At 44.2% G+C, this 20,261-nt stretch overlaps 1 protein-coding gene across 4 annotated transcripts in view; it reads left to right on the forward strand.

Moving 5' to 3' along the window:
* The window catches only part of STAB2 (stabilin 2), a 166,475-nt gene that overhangs the window by 51,336 nt on the left and 94,878 nt on the right, over positions 1-20,261 (forward strand). For 3 of the 4 annotated variants that reach the window (XM_023257375.2, XM_011284182.4, XM_045062246.1), the window contains 10 exons: positions 4,559-4,692; positions 6,342-6,424; positions 7,639-7,788; positions 9,155-9,298; positions 9,842-9,898; positions 10,052-10,177; positions 14,835-14,888; positions 15,189-15,269; positions 17,148-17,300; positions 20,015-20,077. In XM_023257375.2, coding sequence (XP_023113143.2) covers positions 4,559-4,692; positions 6,342-6,424; positions 7,639-7,788; positions 9,155-9,298; positions 9,842-9,898; positions 10,052-10,177; positions 14,835-14,888; positions 15,189-15,269; positions 17,148-17,300; positions 20,015-20,077 — 1,045 coding nt within the window. The remainder of the gene's footprint in view (positions 1-4,558; positions 4,693-6,341; positions 6,425-7,638; positions 7,789-9,154; positions 9,299-9,841; positions 9,899-10,051; positions 10,178-14,834; positions 14,889-15,188; positions 15,270-17,147; positions 17,301-20,014; positions 20,078-20,261) is intronic. The other variant, XM_023257376.2, reaches the window with a different exon arrangement.

Consider the following 20,261-nt stretch of genomic DNA (forward strand, 5'->3'; position numbering starts at 1 on the left):
AGCCTCCAGGACCTGCACAAGCTCTTCCGGGTATCCTTCTCCCCTGGGTACGGCAGAGGCTGATTGTTTATGGAAGGTGTGGGTGAGCAACTTTGTTTCCACCGCTCTCATGAACACCCCCTTGGCTCCTGTCCCACCCAACTACTGTTCTTTTCTTCTAAAGTTTGTTTATTTTTGAGAGAGAGAGTGCAAGTGGGAGAGGGGCAGAGGGGGGGGGGGGGGGACAGAGGATCCAAAGCAGGCTCTGTGCTGGCAGCAGGGAGCCCAATGCAGGGTTCGAACTCAAGAAACGTGAGATCATGACCTGAGCTGAAGTCGGACACTTAACCGACTGAACCACCCGGGCTCCCCCCCAACTACCGTTCTTTAAACAAGCCAAGATATTCCCAGCTCCACACACTTGGAGATGCTTTCCCCCCCGCTTAGACATAGTTCCCTCTGCACCTCCTCTGAGTCAGGCTAATGCACTGATCCTTCACTGTTCAGCTCAAGTGTCTTCACCTCTAGGATGTCTCTCCTGGACTCCCAGTCCATTCAGCTCACCCCGGGCTCCCAAAGCGGCCCGAAATGCTTCTGTTATAACACTGACCACCCTGAACTGTGATGAGTACATAGCACAGAAGTGATGTGCACAAATACTGCCACCTACAGGCTGTGTGATCTTGAGTGAGATTCTTAACCTCTGTCCCTATGCTCCCTCGTCCATCTATAACGGGGCTAGTAACAGAACCCGCCTCGTAGGATGGTTGTATTAAATAAGACACCATAGTAAAGCCCCTACAAAGGGAACTGGGAAAGCAGCTATCAATAGAGGTTAGCTGTTAAGATCACTGATCTCTATTCCAATTAGAATGTAAGTCCCTGGGAATCCACGTCTTACTCATCTTTATTGCAACAACTTCGGTCATCGATTAAAACAATGACATGAGGGACAGTTTGGAGGAATAAATGAAGGAATGAAGTGAAGAAGTGAAGGAAGGAAGGAAGCCTTTTGGGACACCCTATAATTTCACTAAGTCTCATCCAGCACTCTATGCAATTAATTCCATCTCATAACATATAAAATGCCAATATCTCATGGGTGTTTTTATTTTTTTAACTTTTTTTAATGTTTATTTATACTCAGAGAGACAGAGCATGAACAGGGATGGGGCAGAGAGATGGAGACAGAATCAGAAGCAGGCTCTAGGCTCTGAGCTGTCAGCACAGAGCCATACGCGAGGTTCGAACTCACGAACCGTGACATCGTGACCTGAGCCGAAGTCGGACACTCAACCGACTGAGTCACCCAGGCGCCTCTCTTCTGGGTGTTTTTAGAGCCATAAGACAGCAAGAGACCTTTACTCCTAACAAAGAAGCAATTTACAAAAGAGGCCCCTGATGTGAATGTGCCACAGCCAACTGAGAACATCTAAGTCAGAAAACTGTCTCCTAAAATCTCAGACTCTGGACCAAGCTTTTAAACAACAATAAAAAGTATTTATATCTCATGCATTCCGTTCAGCACTGTGACCATTAAATTACGATTCTCCTGCCATCCTTAGGCAAGACAAGTCAAGTCACTTTACACAAAACAGACCATTGGCCTCATAAACAACTTAGAGAACTTTCAGAGAGAAACATACTTAGCAGTTTGTAAAAGTTCATTGTCTTGCTATTATCGGCTGCCTTCAAATGAAATTTATGTGATTTCGAACAAGGACTATTGTATCACTCCTAAGAATTACCAATCTCCCCGTGTGCTTCTCAAATTCACTGTCTTGTTGCACAGTGCTTAAGAGGAAGTGGATGCTTGAGCAGGAAACTCTTAGTAGACTATTGTTTCATGGTTAGATCTACCTTAGTGACTCCTTATAACAAGGTTTCTCAGGCTCAGCACTTGATATTTGGGGGCTGGAGAACACTTTGTTGTGGGGGCTGTCCTGTGTGTTGTAAGGTGTTTAGCGGCTCCCCTGGCCTCTACCCACTAGATGCCAGCAACACCTTCACCTAGTTGTGAATATATCCCCAGACATTCCCAAATGTCCCCAGGGCTGGGGCAAGGAGTAGGGGAAGCGGGAAAATACTGCTCTGTAAAAATCCCAAAGGCTCAGTCAGTAAATATCTGCCAATCTTCCATGCAGCCGGGAAACTCAGATGTATTCTAGAAATATCTTAAATGGTACTTTCTCCTAGAACCTGTCCCATATTTCAGGCACAATTAGTCACTTCCTCCTCTGTGTCCCATAGCATCCTATTCAATCTTCCGTTGTGGCATTTCTCTGGAACATCAGCTGTGTGTTTGTGGATTTGTCCTGCTATATCCCGGCTCCCCGACAGGACTGGTGGTGTTATTGACACCATCTCTATCGCCATCATCATCACTATCATCATCATCATCATCATCATCATCATCGATCATCATCTATCAAGTACTGAGCTTTTCCTGTGTGTCTGTCACTGTGCTAGCTATTCTCCATGCATTATCTCTTCCATCAACAATCCTAAAGGTATTAGTAAACTCATCTCATGGAGGAGGAAGCTGACACTGTAGGTGGCTAAGTGGCTTTATCATGTTGCTAAAAATTGTTTCCAGGCCCATCTTCAGCAATGAGACACTAAAAGGACAAGATATCTGTTATCATCATCTTTGTAGCCCTCCTCCCCAGCCAGGTTCCTAGAGTTAAGTAGGTACTTGGTAAATAATAAGTTCAACAATTAGGCATTGTCCCAAGTGCTGGAATATAATGAGGCATGAGTGGGATGCAGATTCTAAGAGAGCTTCTCATCCAGCAGAGGAGACAATATCTCAGGAGCTCATTTTGGTGGGGAGGGTTGTGCTAGAGGAGGGACCAACAGACTGCTCCTGTCGGGGAGAGTCTGGAGGCCAGGTAAGACCCCTTAGAGCAGGTCACACCTGAGCCATGAGGAGAGCATTAAAAAAGAAAGCAATTTAGTATTGCCAGAATTTGCAATGCGCAGCAGGAAGGAGACATAAGCAAGATCCCCCTTTGGGGGACTTTGCATGCCATGCTAAGTACTTAGACCTTCTTCTGTAGATAGATGGAGTCCATGAGAGTTTTAAGAATGAAGGTTTTCCAGATTTCCCTTTCGGAGAGACCAGTCGGAGGGTAGATTTGAGGGGAGGGAAATTAAGAGCAGGAAGACCAGTTAGGAAGTCACCGCAGCAATCCAAGCAGGGAACATAAAACTCTGAAATGTTAGTTCAGCCAACCTGTTGAAAATATGCCTATTTGCCATGGGACCATATTTGGAAACACAACTGAACTCGAGTGTATAACTGTCCTTTGGAAGCCTCTCCTCTTTATGAGTCATGTCTGCGGTATGGATGACCGCAGCCTCCCTGCAGCTCTCGTCTCTGCAGTGCCGCTCCCTGACCTCGTGTTTGGTTCTTCACTTATCCCAAGATCCTGTTGAATGTTGCCTTCCTAAGCACCTTGCCAGATTTAGCCAGCTGTCAACTAATCTTTGCTAGGTAGCAGTGGTGTGCCAGAGCCAGGGTTTACTGAGGCACGAAAGCTGATGGTTGAAGTTTCAGGATTTTGCAAGCTGGTTTCCCTCACGTTGGCAGTTTGAGATTGGCCACGGTGGGAGTAGGACCTGTGGAAATTGGCAAATCCTGAAAAGCAGGGGCCCTGCCCCGACTCCCGCGGAGAGCTGGCTATTAAACACTTACCAGCACAATACTGCCAGTGCGCCTTTAAACTTCCTCCTTAACTGTATTTGTCTTTTATGAAACTAAACTATTGTATAAAATTTCTGCAAACTTCATTGTTTATATATTCATTGCAATTCAATTGCTACTTATCGTTCAGCTGTTAATTATGTACCTGTTCTGAACCAAACCCTGCCCTAGATCCTGACGTTAAAACAGGGCATAAATATGCACACGACCCTTGCCTTTTCCCTGTTCTCAGTGTAGATGCAAAAGCAGATACAAATCAAATAACTGCACAGGTTAGGATGAAATTACAGCTGGGATTGCTGCTACAGAGAAGGGCTACATGGTCCCATGAGAGCACACACTAAGGCGGGTAGGGTCCTGATCTATTGTTGAGGGTGTGGGGAGAGGTGGCCGATAGCAGAAGTTTCCTATGAGGAAGGGTCATTTGAGCAGACATCTCAACTAGGAAGACAGGGTAAGGGGAAAATCTACTAAGCAGATCAGTAGCTCTACATCTTGACTTGGGGCTGACTTCAGTAGTCTATTCTGCCTCAGTGGTTCTGTAGAATTTAGAATCTGCATTTATAATAAGCACTCCAAGTGACACTGATGTACATGGTCTCTTGACCACACTTTGAAAGATACTGAGACGAAGAGTGTACAAAGATACCCAGTGTTTATAGATATGCAAAATTTATTAAATATCCATTTCTCGTGGACCTACTATATGTCAGGTATTGCCACAGGAATGCTCACCTCTATTTGTGCCTCTCCTCTCCTGGTCTTGACCCTCTTCTTCTGGGCACCGTTTTCCCCATCTGCAAAATGAGGGAGTTGGACTGTAGGATCTCAACACGCTAAGACCCTGAGAATGTGTTTTCACCCTCCCTGTAGATGCACTTGCCGGAAAGGTTACGTGGGTGACGGCTCGACGTGTTATGGAAACATCATGGAGCGACTCAGAGAATTAAACACTGAACCCAGAGGAAAATGGCAAGGAAGGCTGACCTCTTTCATCTCGCTCCTGGGTATGCAGCTACGGGTACAGGTTTCCACGTAAAAGGGCAACCTTCTTTCAGGCAAGACACCTCCAAGACACAATCATTCAGAAAGGGGTGGGCAGGAGAGGCAAGGTTTATCTATTGGAATTGGCCCTCCTAGGGAGGCATCTTGCAGGGGAAAGGGAAAGAGCAGGCAGCCTTTTCCAGGAGACAAGGAGTTAGTGCCAAGAGGTCCTGTCAAGCAGCAGTTTGTAGGCAGAGTCCTGAGGACAGGGTCCTGGAGTCACCACAGATTAACTGATCTGCAACAACAATGAGACGGGGCAGCTACTGATGTGAGGATGGAGACTGTCCTCTTTCCCTTGACCTTATGGGTCCTCCAGGTGTGAAGCAAGGTTGGCAGGTAATACTGGGAAAAGAGAGTGACTAAAACCTGAGGCTGTATCCATGTTCTGCAATGGGTGCCATTTGACTTTTGAGAATAGTTTTGGTTGGTGTGATCATCTCACACCTGGCTGGATGTTTAGGATTTTTGCCCTCCCCCCTCCCCTAAGGACTAGTTGTCTGTAGTGACATGTCCTTTCCCAGTCCCCCAGGCAGGGTGACAATCTAAAACACCCTCATCATTTCCAAATGCACTTCAGGGGTCCTTGCCCACACCCCCTTGAGAATGAAATAATACAGCTGATTGCAGCCTTGGACAAGTCTTTCAATAAAACACAAGTTTGGCCAATCAACAGAAAATAAAACACAGACTTGACCAATCGACAGAAGTTCCAAAATAGCAAAATCTAAAATTTACCAGTCACCAAAAAATGATTTCCCGGAAAGAGCACAAACGGAGGATGGGTCAAGGCCACGTTGTCTGCATAAATCTTAACATATATCCTGCACAAATGCCCTTCTCTTTCCAGGGCATCCTACAGGGGACAAGCATTTGTGGCATGCCTCAGGCTTCTTACAGCCTTCCTCTAAGAACTCAGACTATCCAGTGACAGCAGACAGGGTGAGAGTGTTCTCTGCAGGCTGTGCTCTCGAACATTTCCCTGGGCAAAGTCCTGTTGACCTTCTACCCATTTATGTAGTGCTGGTCAACCTTGCCTGCTGTGTGAAAGCCCGGATCCCACCCTGATGTCCCAGCTTCTCCAGGGGGATAGAAACAGGACCAGCTACATAACTTGTAGGACACCATGCGTAATGACAAGAACTTCTTGTTCAAAAATTATTAAACATTTCAAGATGGTAACAGTAGAATATTAAGCCAAGCATGAGGCTCTTCTGAGCTGGACTTGGATGGAACAGGGCTGTGTCTTTGCTCATTGGGATGACAACTGCTCAGAGAGTCCGGCGCAGGGACGGTGACCTGCTGGGATTGGCTGAGGATTTTGTCACATGACCCTCGTAGAAGGTCTCATTCCAGGGTCTCCTTGAAGCCAAGGCTGTGGCTGCAGGACATGCCACACAATTATGCAGAAGCTTTGGGGGCCATGGCATTATGATGCCATTCTTTCTTAGAGAGCTTCCTAGTTTACCAAGGCCTACTCTCGCCAATGAGAACAGAGAAGCTCTTGATTCAAACGGCCTAAATGGATAACAAGGGCCATTGCTTGATTTTACTCTTCATGTGCCACTGATTCATTTGGTGTTTTCTTTCTTTATGAATTTCTATTCCTAAGACAAAGCCTATGCCTGGCCACTAAGTAACCTGGGACCATTCACTGTGCTGTTGCCCACAGACAAGGGACTAAGAGGATTCAGTGTAAGTATTTACAATAAAGTGGGAAACCTCTATTAAATGAAGCCTACTGATGATAAAGATCATGATTTTGAGAGACTAAAATGGGGAACTATTTACAGAAAGTATACAGATTGTAAACACACAGCTCATTGAGTTGTCACAAAGTGAATGTACTTGTATATCCAGCAAGACCATTACTGGCTCCCTAGAGGACCCAAGGATGCCCCCTTCCAAACATGACCCCTTCAAGGGTAATTAATGACTGAGGGATCTTAACTATAGTCATGTGAAAAATAGGATTTACATAATGCAAAACTGCTTACTTCCTGCAAGAATTAACCTAATATATTAGCTACATATTTGTTTCTTATAATGATCATAAATGATAACAGTGGTAGAGGAAACTAAGAGAAAACTGTGGTCTTCCATGTGAACAGCTGTTGTTTGAGGTGATGTCATGCAGTGGGAATGAAGCTCATAGCACCTGGTGGAGGTGTCCTATCATGAGGGTGTCAATGAAATTGTTACATTCAGATTGATGGAGATAATGGACATATTGATTTGCATAAAAGTGGTTTATCTTCATCCACGATATTTTGTCACAATAATTGTTGCTGCATGGAATAAAAACACAGGAAGTTCCAGAACGTCTCACCCTAATCTGTCATCACCGTTGGACAATCTGAGATGAATCAACAATTTAACTTCAGAAGCACCCTCACATGTCTCCTACTGGGGAGGAGAACTCACAAATATTGAATGTCTCTGCACTATGCACTTTGCATGTGGTCTCTTGTTTAACATATAGATTTTATTTACACAGTTAATAAAAAGCATCTGTTGATTGATTGCTGATGATATATAATATTGACAAAATGTCGACTCGGTCCAGTGGATTGCAAAAACCCTAAACTTGCTGTTCAAAAACTCCATGGGTCTAGTCTGCACTTTCTTTTCATGCGATTTCTTGTTTCATTTCCGTATGCTCCCCGGGCTCAAGATGATTCCCTGGGTGCCTGCACCTTCCTTGCTCCTGGTGGTTTGAGAGGACATTGAGCATCGCCTCCCACTCTCCAGATTGTGCTCCCCCCAAAGTCACCTGTATCTGAAAGAGCCCAAGCCCAAGTTAGGGAGCCCTGGCATTGATGTCTTTGATTGGCCAATGCCCGCCTCACAACCTCATTTTCTCCTCCAAACAACAGTGGAGACTGAAAGAAGTGGCTCTCTCTCCTCAGGTAAAAGAGCTCTTGATGGATAAAGAGTCTGCTCAGTACTTTGTGAAACTCCATGTAATTGCTGGGCAGATGAACACTGAGAGTATGAATAACACAGACACCTTCTATACCTTGACTGGAAAGTCGGGAGAAATCTTCAATGACGATAAGGTAAGGGGCTCTCTGATTTTCACTCCCAGAACAAAAGCGTCTGCTGAACCAGTGCCCACAGCATCTCTGTCTGTGATTGGGCTTGCAAAGTTTGTGAAGAACTTCTTTCCTTCTCCCTTGTTTGTCAAAGCACTTCCCTATGAGGAAAGAAGCGAAGAACAACCCCAGGAAGGACCAGGCAGGAGGGGACTGTTGTGAAAAGAGGGTTATAAAGTGTGGGATTTTGCTCTGGTCTGAATTCATTGTCAAGAGAACATCATTCAGGTGCCAGGGGGAAGGAGAAGCTTTATAATAAACCTGTTTCCTGGAAGCACCGGCCCAAAGCCAGATCAGCTTCCCTCTTACAGAAGGGAATAGACTATATTTGCTTTAGGTTGCTGGAGTTTATCTTTCCTCTGCAAACCTAACATTGCATCTCTCCTAAGGCTGTTAGGTCTGTTCCATTGTTTGAGTAAAACTACCCTTCCCCCCCCTCACAAATAACTCTTTCTGTGACTTTACTGAGCAGGAAGGCACTTGATTACTAGAATGTACGTGTGTGGGTTATGGCCTATATCGTTGCATTTCACCAACTACCAGTAGCTGATAGATTATTGAGCACTTACTCTATACAAAGTACTGAGGTGAACCTTTATTTATGTTCTATAAGACTTGCAACAACCCCGTAAAGGAGATTTTTCAAGTGGGAAAACTGAGAGGTCGCAAGTAAAGGCCAGAGCCAGGATTCAAATGCAGGTCTCCTTGACTCCAAGACCTAAATCATTAAGTAGTGTGTTGTACTGTGTGTGTGAGGATAGGTGGATGGATGGATGGATGGATGGATGGATAGATGGATAGAAACCTAGATAGATGGATGAAAATTTTACTTTTCTCACAAGGACATTCTTTCACTCATTCATTCATTCATTCATTCACTCACTCATTCCTTCATTTATTCACTCATATTTCTTTCCTATAGCTTGTAAGAGCCACATAAAGGAAGAAGGAATTAGCTTTAGTCATTTATGCAGCAAAAAAAAATTTATTGTGTGCCTTGTGTGTACAACGCTCTAAAGTAGGTGATAAATTTACAATAAATTGAATTGTTTTGCCCTTTTTGACCTTGTGGTCTATTGGGGGAGACTTATGATTGCTTCTTCACATTTAGAAATCACTGGTAGTCATCAATGATTTCACACATTATCCCATCTGATCTTAACAAAAGACTAGTCAAATCAAGCAAGCAAATGCCATCTTTCCCATTTTGGGTTAAGTGACTTACCCACGCTCATATAACCCACAAATGGCCAGACCCAAGGACTTAAGACTTCTAATCCAGTACTCCTTCAAGGATACCAGCTTAATTTTATTTTTCTTGGTGTTTTAGGACAATCAAATAAAGCTTAAACTCTATGGAGGCAAAAAGAAGGCAAAAATTATACAAGGGAACATAGTTGCTTCCAATGGGCTCCTGCACATCCTCGACAGAGCCATGGACAAGATGGCACCCACATTTGAGAGCAACGCTGAGGTGAGGCATTTCAGGTAAAAGTTAGGTCAGTCCAAAGCCATCTTTCTTTGTTCCCTGGAGAGTTATACTGAAGAAGAAAATTCACACTGTGTGCTTGTCCTTTGTGTGTGCTAGGACCCCAGCCATGGGGAAAATGGGATCGTTTCTGTTTTCAGTAGAATTCTGGGTACCTCTGCCAACAGAAAGAAAAGCCTACAATAAAGACAGGCAAGATCTCAATTCTGTGACCTCTTTTATGGCCACATATGATGATTCTGTCCAGTGACCAGTTGTCATGAAAAGTTATCCCTCGTGCTTTGTGGAGGAGGGCAGTCCTCACCGCAATAAAAATTTATTCCTTTTGACTCATTTGATGATGGCCAAAGTCTATTTCCGAACATGCACATCTGAACCACTAATTCAATAACAACAGGAAACATTCTATATGTGTTGCAGTTGACCGGGTTCTTTTCCATCCACATTCACACATAAATTCTGTCATGAACCTTTTAATGTTGGGACATCTGTTTCTTAAACCACCTTATTTCTTCTCGTAATTTTTAGAAAACCATAATGACAATGTTACAACCAAGATACAGCAAGTTCAGATCTTTGCTAGAGGTATGTACTTTTCATGAATTTCTGGAAAATGGTTTTATGTCTTGTCTTTTGTATAATGAGCAAGGGTGTCAATTATAAATATGTGCTGAGGAATTACTTCAAGTATTTGTCAGAGATAGGTTGTAGATATAAAATTTCATCTTTCAAATGCAGGAAACCAATGTGGGACATGCTTTAGATGAAGACGGGGCTGGTGGACCATACACCGTTTTTGTTCCAAGTAATGAAGCATTAGTTAATATGAAGGATGGCACTCTTGATTACCTCCTTTCTCCAGAGGTATGGTATCCTACTTACTCTGACGGCATCATGTCAGCATTACTGCCTCAGTCTGCACCCATACAGATTTTTTCCTAAACTAGGGATGTCCAATAAATAACATATGTATCACCACCTACCCTCCCTCAACCAAGGCAGAAATCATTAATCAATCACAGTTCTCTGGAACTATGGTTGTGGCTCCAATCTCCTGGTCAGAGTTCCAAGTAGCTATTACCAGTCAGTTAGACTGAGCACAGGAAATAAAATCTATCTGCAACCCCAGATCTAAATGATTGCTTTGATTTTTCCTGGGTCTTCAAATATTTCTCACTAGCAAAATCAAGATTTTAAGTTCCCTCCAACTCTAAAACCACCTAGAAAATGAATTCTAAACCAGGCCATTCTGGACCAGGTGTAGACTAAATTTGAAAGGAATAAATGTTATTTTTAGATGCTCCATTCATTCCCTTCCATTGCTTCCATCTCTCTTCACAATAACCCTCTCCTTATATACCATAATCCTTCCACTCTTTCACATTTTCCTCCAGAAAGGAGATTTTTTTTTTTTACTCCTTCACACAAGAATGTAAATGACTAAAACCATTTCAGGTGTTTCCTCTCCCAGAAATAACAGCCTTAAACTGAACAGAGGGGTAATAAATTATGGAATTTTGTTCATTAGAATGTCAAATGATGGAATTATAGGAAGGGCCACAAGCTTTCCTCCAGTGCCCTGAAATTATGCCACCATCTTGGAAATGGGGCCAGACTATCCATGACCTCATGTAGATCAGTTCATTATACAGAATGGGGGGTCTGGATCTTTTAGGGTAGTGATTCACAAACTTCAGTAGACTTAGGAATCACCCATGGGGCTTGTTAAAGTAGAAAGTTTCACAAACCATACCCCAAGAATTTTGATTTAATGACACTTGTATGAGACCTAAAAATAGACATCTGGGGAAGAACCAACTTTCTAACCCAGGTGACCTGGGCTACACTGTTTTTTGAAACCTCAAACTCATTGCATGTATAGTTTAGGGATGTACATGGATACATACCTTTCTAGAATACTTTCAGGTATCTACAAGGATATTTTGCTTTCAGAAAACTTTGGATTAAAAATATGTGGATTGAGGAGATGAATCAGAAGGTAATCTCTTACACTGCAAATAGATGTTCAACATATTAAAACATCGCTACAGGTTTCCACTTAAAATGTCAGATTTCCCAGTGTCTTCAAGATAGGATGCTATTTTTAAAATACTATTCACATGCAAGTTTTCCGAAATGTAGCTATTGCAGAAAAATGGTTATAGCTCTCTTTGGAGTTCACACTCATACTTACTTTTAAAGCTAAAAAGTAATGTGGCTCCCCTAGGAAATTATTAAAATCTTGAGATTATATGGCCACGCTGAGTACATGGCTTCTTATATGATACCATTTAAAAAAAATAATATTAAAGGAGTTCTCAGACACCTAACCAGCTACACTTAAAATTAAAACGTTTTAACTAGAATTGAAAAAAAATCAACCTCCCTGCTTTTCTGTCAAGCAGTTTTGCTCAGAAACCTCTTATCTTCCTCTCTCCTCATAACTCCTTCCAGCTGTGGCTGGAGCTGGCTTGCTCTGGCTCTGGAGAGTAGATTGTGAACCTCTTCCCAGCTTAGTTCAGTGAGATAACCTTGTAGCTTGAAATTCTCACCTATGGTAAGAATATTACCATGACAGAAATTGGCCAACTCTATAAATCTGGGCTACTTTTTTCCCCCGTAGAACTGATTTACCAGGACACTACTGCTTCTGGCTCTCAATCTCCTTGTTCTCAAAGGCAGTACTTTTCTGCCCACAAAGAATATAAAAATTTCAAATCTCTTTTTTCTTAGCCCAAACTGTGCTTCTACTTTAATTCCTAGGTGAGGAATAAAATGATCATTTCTGCTCTTTTCTCAGGTCCAGAACCTGTTCAGTTAAAACTTCTCAATCTGTAGGAAGGTCCTTCTCTCTCCATGCATTTTAATAGCATCTTTTAGCTTTATTTCGGGGAACAACCTCAGCTGGAGACAGTAAAGCCCCCATCAGCTAAGCCAGTGAAATGGAAAATAAACTGATTTCATTAGAGGAATGGTTTCTAATTCTGATTTTGGAATGCCGTGTTTCCTTTCCAGTGTATCTTTCTGCTTCTCCCTGAGGCAAAATTTCTGTCCTGAAACCACCCTATCCCCACAGAGACCACAGCTACTGATTACCAGCCCCAGTTTATGACTTCTGTTTATGACTTCATCACTGAACTAGGCAAAATGAAAGCAGAGGCTGGCCCTTGCCAGCTCACAGATACCCTGCAAGTAAAATGGGACAAAGGGAGGTGAAATTAAAGAGTTGAAGGTCACATTAACAGTTTGGTAGAAACCCGCTCTCTTTCTGCCCTAGCATCAAAAGGCTTGGTTTTTTTGTTATTTTTACCTAAAACAGCAGGGAGGAAGCGAATGTCTTCATAAGGGAAAGGATGCATTACACCGACAGGCTCCCCAACACCAGCAGCACCTGGACACACATCCTGTCAATTTGAGCCGCGCTGGACTGAATGATGACCTTCATGGCTCCCAGCCATGGGACAGGAGACAGGCTCTCCACAATGGCAGGAATGACGCTCATCCATCCCTTTGTCCCTTGTATTCTCCTCTTTCTTGTAAAAAGGATCCAACACCAATGAATTCGTAGGGCTTTAGAAGTGAATTACCCAGCTGATAAAGGCTTTCCTACAGAATCAGAGGGTTGGAAGGGGTCCACACCAGGCCCGTTCTCTTGCAGGTGAAACCGAGACTAGAGGAGCTAAGTGGCTAGCTCAAGGTCACAGAAGCAGACTCGGGATTAGAACTCAAAGACGCCAACATCCAGCTCAGTGCTCTTCCCAGGACCTCTTCCCCCATTTAACTTATTGGCGCAGATATTTACGCAGAGTCCGCTGTGGGTCCTGCACTGTACCACCTGGCGACGCTGATTTATAAGCCAGACAGACAACGTCCCTGCCTTGCAAGAGTTTGCAGCCCAGTTTGGGCTGACGTTCCCCAGCGGTCCCCACTTTTTCTCACATTTTCTGCCACTGGACGCCCAAACTTGTAATAGCATCGCGTCTGCCCCCAAGCCCTCACTTCTGAGTACCATAAAGCAGCTGCAAGGGGAAGTGAAGACCCAGAGTCAAAGTGACTTGCTCAAAGCCATGCAGGAACAGAGCCAGGGCTCCAGAAAACATCACTTCCAGGGCTGGCTACCTGGTGTTCAACTTGAACATTCTTACGGTAACCCTGCTCTGCGCATACTGCCTTTGGCTTATAGATGTGGTGGCCATGCAATCTACCATCCACACCGGGACACCTGAGAGCGAATGGGGCTGCCAAAATAACAGGTGTGAACCAGGGCCGTCCCAGACAAGCCAGGATGCTGCCTGCGGGTAACTCCCCTGGCACAGGGACCAAGACAAATGCAGAAGGGAGTCTGAGTGAATGGAACTCAGATTCAGCAGGGATTTCTTTTGGCCCGGGACTTTTCGCTATTGTAACGTGTCCCTAGAATGGTCAGCCTCTGGAAGGTTACTATGATCTTGATTCGTGATCCTCCTCCTGTCCAAACCAGAGTAACCATGGCTGTGCCACGTGAGAAGCAGAACTCAAGGATGGCGGGGTCTGGGTGGCTCAGTTGGTTCAACAACCAACTCTTGGCTTCAGCTCAGGTCATGATCTCACAGTTCATGGGATCGAGTCCCACGTTGGGCTCCGAGCTGACAGGATGGAGCCTGCTTGGCATTCTCTGTCTCTGTCTCTGTCTCTAATAAATAAATAAACATTTTCAAAAACAAAGAAGCAGAACTTAAGGGCTATGAAGCTTCTAACTCTCAGCTCTGACTCTACTGGGAGATTGCAGACGTCCTGCAGCAGACCGCCATGGCCACTGGTCCCCAGAGAGAATGGTTCCCCATGCTCCTCACCTCTGTACGCTCTCCCCACGGCACCCCTGTGGGGACCTGCTGATGGTCCCAAGGCTCTCTTTTTCCCTCTGCTGCCACAGTTTTTCCGAAGTATGAGAAATCTTGGAAAAGGCTTTGAAGGAGAGATGACCATGTACCATGGTAGCATAGAAGGGGAAAATGTCCTGACCACATATTCCTAAGGATTGTATATTCCTAAATAACCATTATGTGGTCTGACAAGCAGGCATTTATTTATAGAGAAAGAAAACAGAATCCTAAACTGAGGCTCTCTTAGAAAATCCAGAATGTAGCTTTAGACACTCAGAGAGGTAATGGAGCAGAGTGACTGAGAACTTCTTAGTCGTATACCCCAGGTTAACTTCCTCTGTCGCGTCTTTAAAACTCGGTGTTATCACGCATAAAATGAGTCGGTAACAGTCCCTCCCCCATAGGTTTTTAAGAAAATTAAATAAAATGTGTGCATAATGTTTTCAGAACAGTCCCTGACACAAAGCAGGGATTTGGTGAATGTTAGCTATTTGCAGATGGGGTTTTTCTCACCTTCCACTTCCCAGTGAAGAGTTAATGGGTCATTTATTTTTCTTATTTTTTATTTATGTGTCCAGAGTCACTGGAGGAGGTACCCACAAGAGGGGGAAAGTTGTGTTTTCTGCAATGACTAAAGAAGTATTTTGATTCCTTTGCAGGGATCTCGGAAGCTTCTGGAACTCGTCAGATACCACATTGTCCCATTTACTCAGGTTGGCCCCACTTTCCTGCTCTATTTTTCCCTGCTTTCCACATATCTGACCCCTCTTAAATTCCATTATTACAGTGCTAGAAAATGTGTGACAATTGTTCTTTATCTGTAGCCCTGAGCATACCCTTAGCAATGAATAGTGAGCCTGTTATCAAAGAAATCCTCAAAGCCACAAAACTCATGACATCAAAGCTCCCATTATTTATTTCATAGACTTCCAGGCTATTTTTTCCCAGTGAGAACTTTACAAAATCAGGGCTCTATGCATTGCTCAAAAAGTCTCTATTGTTCTCTTTTGCAGCTTGAAGTGGCCACTCTCATTTCAACCCCACACATTAGGAGCATGGCCAACCAGATCATACAGTTCAACACAACCAACAACGTAGGTGAAAATTTTATCACAGATGTCATGACTCATATGCATTTATGCTCTGCTTATGCTTGTTCACCATGTTATCCTACCTCTATGCTAACTCACAGGCTTACAGTCTTTATGATTATTTCATTTGCTTGCCATTTCCTTCATTTCATTATTTCAATTCATTAATAATTTGCTGAGCAGCTACGTGTGTGAGACTCTGAACTAGATGCCAAGGATAAAGCAATGAAGAAGACAAGCTTACATTTCAGCAAGAAAAACAGACTTTAAACAAGGAATTAGCAGCCAGTTAATTATTTAATTATAATTGTAAGAAGTGTCATTGTAATTATAATGAGAGCTTACAATAGGAGGAGGCTGTACCAATCTGGGGGTCTAGAGGTCCTCAGTGAGGGAGCAATGTATTAGCCAAGCTTCAATGGATGAGTACAGTAAACTTGGTCAGAGATGAGTAGAAGAGAGTTCCAGGCAGAAGGGAGAACATGTGCAAAGGTCCTGAGGTGGGAGGGAACATGACTTATTCAAGAAACTCCATGAGGCAGTGTTATTCCAGTACTTCTCTGAGCTAATACAGCCAAAGCCTGACAGCATGCAGATTATGGTTCTTGTTGATTCACTGTTGATGAAGATGATGATGACGATTCATCTTTTCTGTGTCTACCGAGTTGCAACTATGTGCCAGACATCGTTCTGGGTCCTATATGTAGCCCACTGAGCAAATAGGGAAAAGTCTCTAGCTGCATGGAACTTTCATTCTAGTGAATAGGATGACAGACAATAAACAAATTAAGTAAGTAAATAAAACACAGCATCTATTAGAAAGTAGTAAGTGCTAAGGCAAACAAACAAACAAGGGGAATATGAAGCAAGGGTGGGGCTGACATTTTACATAAAGTGCCCAAGAAATCCTCATGGAGAAGAAAATATCAGGGCAAAGTCCTGAAGGAAATGAAGGAACAAGCAGCATGAATATCTGGAGGAAGGAACATTCTACAGACAGGAAACAAAGGATATTCCTGGATGAGAAACAGCAAGCTCATCATGGCTGGAACTGAGGGGTTGAAGGAGGAGCGGTAGGAGAAGTCAAGGCAGTAGGAGGGAGAAGGAGAAGTGGGGTCAGGTCACACATGGCCGAAGAACTCTTTACTTTAAATGAGATGAGAGGCCCTGGGGGATTTCAAGCAGGGCAGATGACATGATTGGATGCATGTTCAGGAAAGGCTAGTCTGGAGCTGATCACAATAACCCAGAGGAGAACGATGGTGACTCAGACCAAGGAGCAGGGGTGTGGGAAGACGTGGATGCATTCTGAAGCTATTTTGAAGGAAGCCTCAAGAGAATTTGCTGATGGATTAGAGGAAGAAGACTCCTGAGCTTCTGACTCGACCCCCCAGAAGGATGGAGTTGCCATTAATACTGCAGGTGGAGCAGATTTAGGGGAGTGGTGTGGAGGTCAGAATTCTTTGCTAATCTATTCATTTTCTGCTCCCTACCTACAACATTAGCAAGGGCTTGTCTGGTTTGGTTTTGGTTTTGGTTTTGGGGTGGGTTTTTTTGTGGGTTTTTTTTTTGTTTTTTGGGTTTTTTTTTTACTGATGTATCCCCAGCACCTAAAGCAGAGCTTAATACAAGGTCAATAAATGTATCTGAATGAATAGATCCCCAATTCGCCAACAGAGAGGTAAAACAGTTACGCCAAGGTCTCTTAGCAAATACATTATAGAGCTGGAATATGAGCCCAGCCCTTCTCATAGCAACCTTCCACTCAAAAAAAAGTTAAGTGATGTTGAAGGCTCTTTAGAGAGGTTGCCACTACTCAGCTCTGCCTGAGGATTGCTGGCCCTGCAGGACAGAACAAAAGGTGTCATTGCTTCTTTCCAGGGACAGATTCTGGCAAATGGTGTAGCAATGGAAGACACTGAAGTCAATGCCAAAAATGGTCGAATCTACACCCTGACTGGAGTTCTTGTTCCTCCCTCCATTGTGCCCATTCTGCCTCACCGATGTGATGAAACCAAGAGAGAGATGAAATTGGTAAGGAAACTAGAAAAATAAAGAGGGGCCCCTAAACAGCCCCACAGAGTAGGCAACATTCTTTCCTCTCACAATTCTCAGGAAGCTGACAAGGAGAATTTCACCACAGGAGACTCATTCCAGAGGGGTTTCCGCCTCCATGAAGAGGCAGGCAGACCCAAGGTCCTATTTCATAAAGTGTGAATGAAGGCTCCACTGGGGAATTTTCCACAATGATCGATGCCTCCCAGCTATATTGGCTTTTTAGAGCTGCCATAACAAACTACCACAAACTCAGAGGCTTAGAGCAACAGAAATTTATTCTCCCACAATTCTGGCGGCCAGTGGCCTGAAATCAAGGGATTAGCAGGGCCGTGCTCCCTCTGAAGGCTCTGGAAGGGAGATCCTTCCTTGCCTCTTCTGGCTACTGCTGCCTCCCAGTGATCCTTGGCATTGGCTTTCTTCCCTGTGTAGGTCACTGTGTGTCCCCTTCGCTTCTTTTAAGGACACCAGTCATTAGATTCAGAGCCGACCCTAATCTAGTATGACCCCATCTTAACTAACTACATTTGCAAAGACTCAATCAGGAGAACATGAATTTGGTGGGGAACACTATTCAACCCACTACCCTTGAAGAAGCAGGATCAATCCCTGTCTCTGTCACCTGGGACTACCTTGCTCCAGGCCCATAGCTTTACTCTAAGAAACTTAAAATAGAATTTCTTCTCAGAGGGATGCTCTGGCCTCACCAATCAACCATCTTTCTGTTTTTCTTTTCAAATACCAAACTTTCTGTTTGCCTAAGAGCTTGGGTACCCTCTAATGGCCTTTCCTGTTTCCATAGCAACTTACTTGGTTCAGCTGCTTCTCTTCAAAGCACCCCAAATTTCAACACTGCTGCACATGTAATCTTTCAGTTCCCATGGAAACCATACCCCCAAAGTTGCAGCAATAATAGGTCTGGGACACTCAATAATACTCTTCAGGACACTTCAATAATGCTTCAATGATTGTTCTCAAAATATCCTTGGAATATGGGCATTGAACAAGGAATAATGGCCTCATTTTATAGGTTTTATTTATTCCCTCTTCTTATCGTGAAGGCTGGAAATAGCCAGTTGGACACCTGGCACAGGATTGCGGCTGGCTCTTCTGATATGTTTTAGGATATTGTGATGGGAATAGTCCTCTTTGCCCTTTATATACCCTAAGGAGGATTTGATTCAACTCTGAGCACCGCCTTTTAAGAGAGGCAGAGAGCCACTTTCTGGCAGTGATTTATGCTTGGTTCATTCTCTGAAAAAAGTTTTGGCAGGTGCATCACCTGGCTTGGGCCGGGGTGAAGATCAGAATAGGCCAGCTGAGAATAGTCTCATCTTCTATTGCAAAGGTGAAAGATTTAGGAAAATAGGGCCTCTGCCAGAAAGACTCAACAGGAGTCTAATTATTGACTTCAGAGCTTCCCCACCCCAAGCAGCTGCAACTCAATATGTGACTTTGAGAGGCAACCCAAAGGATTTTGGTTTAATAGGGGAAAGAGCTTGCCAACACCTGCCTTAGGATAGTCTTCTTTTACTATTTTCTCTGGGTTTAAGGCCAAATCTATATGCTCTACATGATTTAGGATGGTTTCAATGAGGTCTATTAAAAGTACAAATGCATTCTCTATGAAATATTTAGGGCTAGCACAGACTAGGAGAGGCAGGCAGTGTCTAGAAGTCTCGATTTTCACCAGCTTGAACCCATAGCTGCCTTTAGGTATGTATGTTTAGAGGTTTAATTAGTAATTCTTTGTTCTAGTTAGAGCCCCCGCAGGAAACAGAACTTATCCCAACAGTTCAAATGAAGAGACTTTAATGAAGACACTACTACAGAGAGGTGGGCAGGGCTAAGGAGACAAACCAGTGATGCTGGGGCATCCAAGGAGAAGTAATGGCAGGAAACCATTACCACCCAAGACCAAAGAAGTGAGGAGGGAAGGGACTGGAAGTACCTGAACCCAATGAGGGCTGGAAGGATGGAAGAAGTGACATCTATCAGGAGCTATAGGAATGATATCCAAGCAGAGATGTAGGGAAGAAGTACCTTGATCTTGCCCTCCTCCTACCCACCAGTCTGCTGCTGGCACCTCACATTGGCCAAGACCAATCAGAAGCTGGCGGGAGAGGCTGAGAGACCGTTCTTTGATGTCTACCTGCTGGAGCACAGAGCCCAATAGAGAAGGTCAGAGAATTGATCTGGAAAGATTTGGAGGCACACACCCCTCTCCTTCCTCCTGAATTCAGAACCAATAAAGCAAGAAGCCCAAGGGAGTGAAAGGCAGAGATTCAACATTCAGCTCCACTGGTGGGAAGCTAATTGGAGAACAAGGCCACAAGTGTGCGGCCAGCACTAATGCGTCACCCCTAGCAGGTGGACAACTGTAGTGCCTCCCTGGGGATGGGCGCCTTACATGGCACAGAGTCAATCAGAAGCCTGAGGCCGGTGGACCCACAATCTGACCCTGAAAGCGGGGGTGGAGTGGGCCGCTCTGAACAGGCTGAGCTCCAGGTCCCAATCCCTCTGGCACTGACTTCACTCCTTGCTGGGGAGGCATCAGTGGGGAGTGGAGACAGAGGCCTCGAGTGTTGAACTAGTGGAACCCCCTCCGTAGGAGGGACACATGAGACTGGAACGGGTGGTCCCTGCTCTCTCTTCCAGGGGCGCCTGTACTGATCCATTGTCTTCCCTTCCAGGGCACCTGTGTGAGCTGTTCCCTGGTGTATTGGAGCAAATGTCCTGCTAATTCTGAGCGCACAGTGAGTGTGACAGCTTCATGAAACCACACAACACCCAAGCAACCCCCACTGGTGGTGTTTCTCATCCTTTCTACCTTTCTTCTTAAAAGATATTAATTCAGGAGCGCCTGGGTGGCTCAGTCAGTGAAACATCTGACTCTTGGTCTCTGCCCAGGTCATGATCTCACAGTTTGTGAGTTCGAGC

This window comes from Felis catus, chromosome B4 (assembly GCF_018350175.1).
Source record: "Felis catus isolate Fca126 chromosome B4, F.catus_Fca126_mat1.0, whole genome shotgun sequence".
Classification (NCBI taxonomy): Eukaryota; Metazoa; Chordata; class Mammalia; order Carnivora; family Felidae; genus Felis; species Felis catus.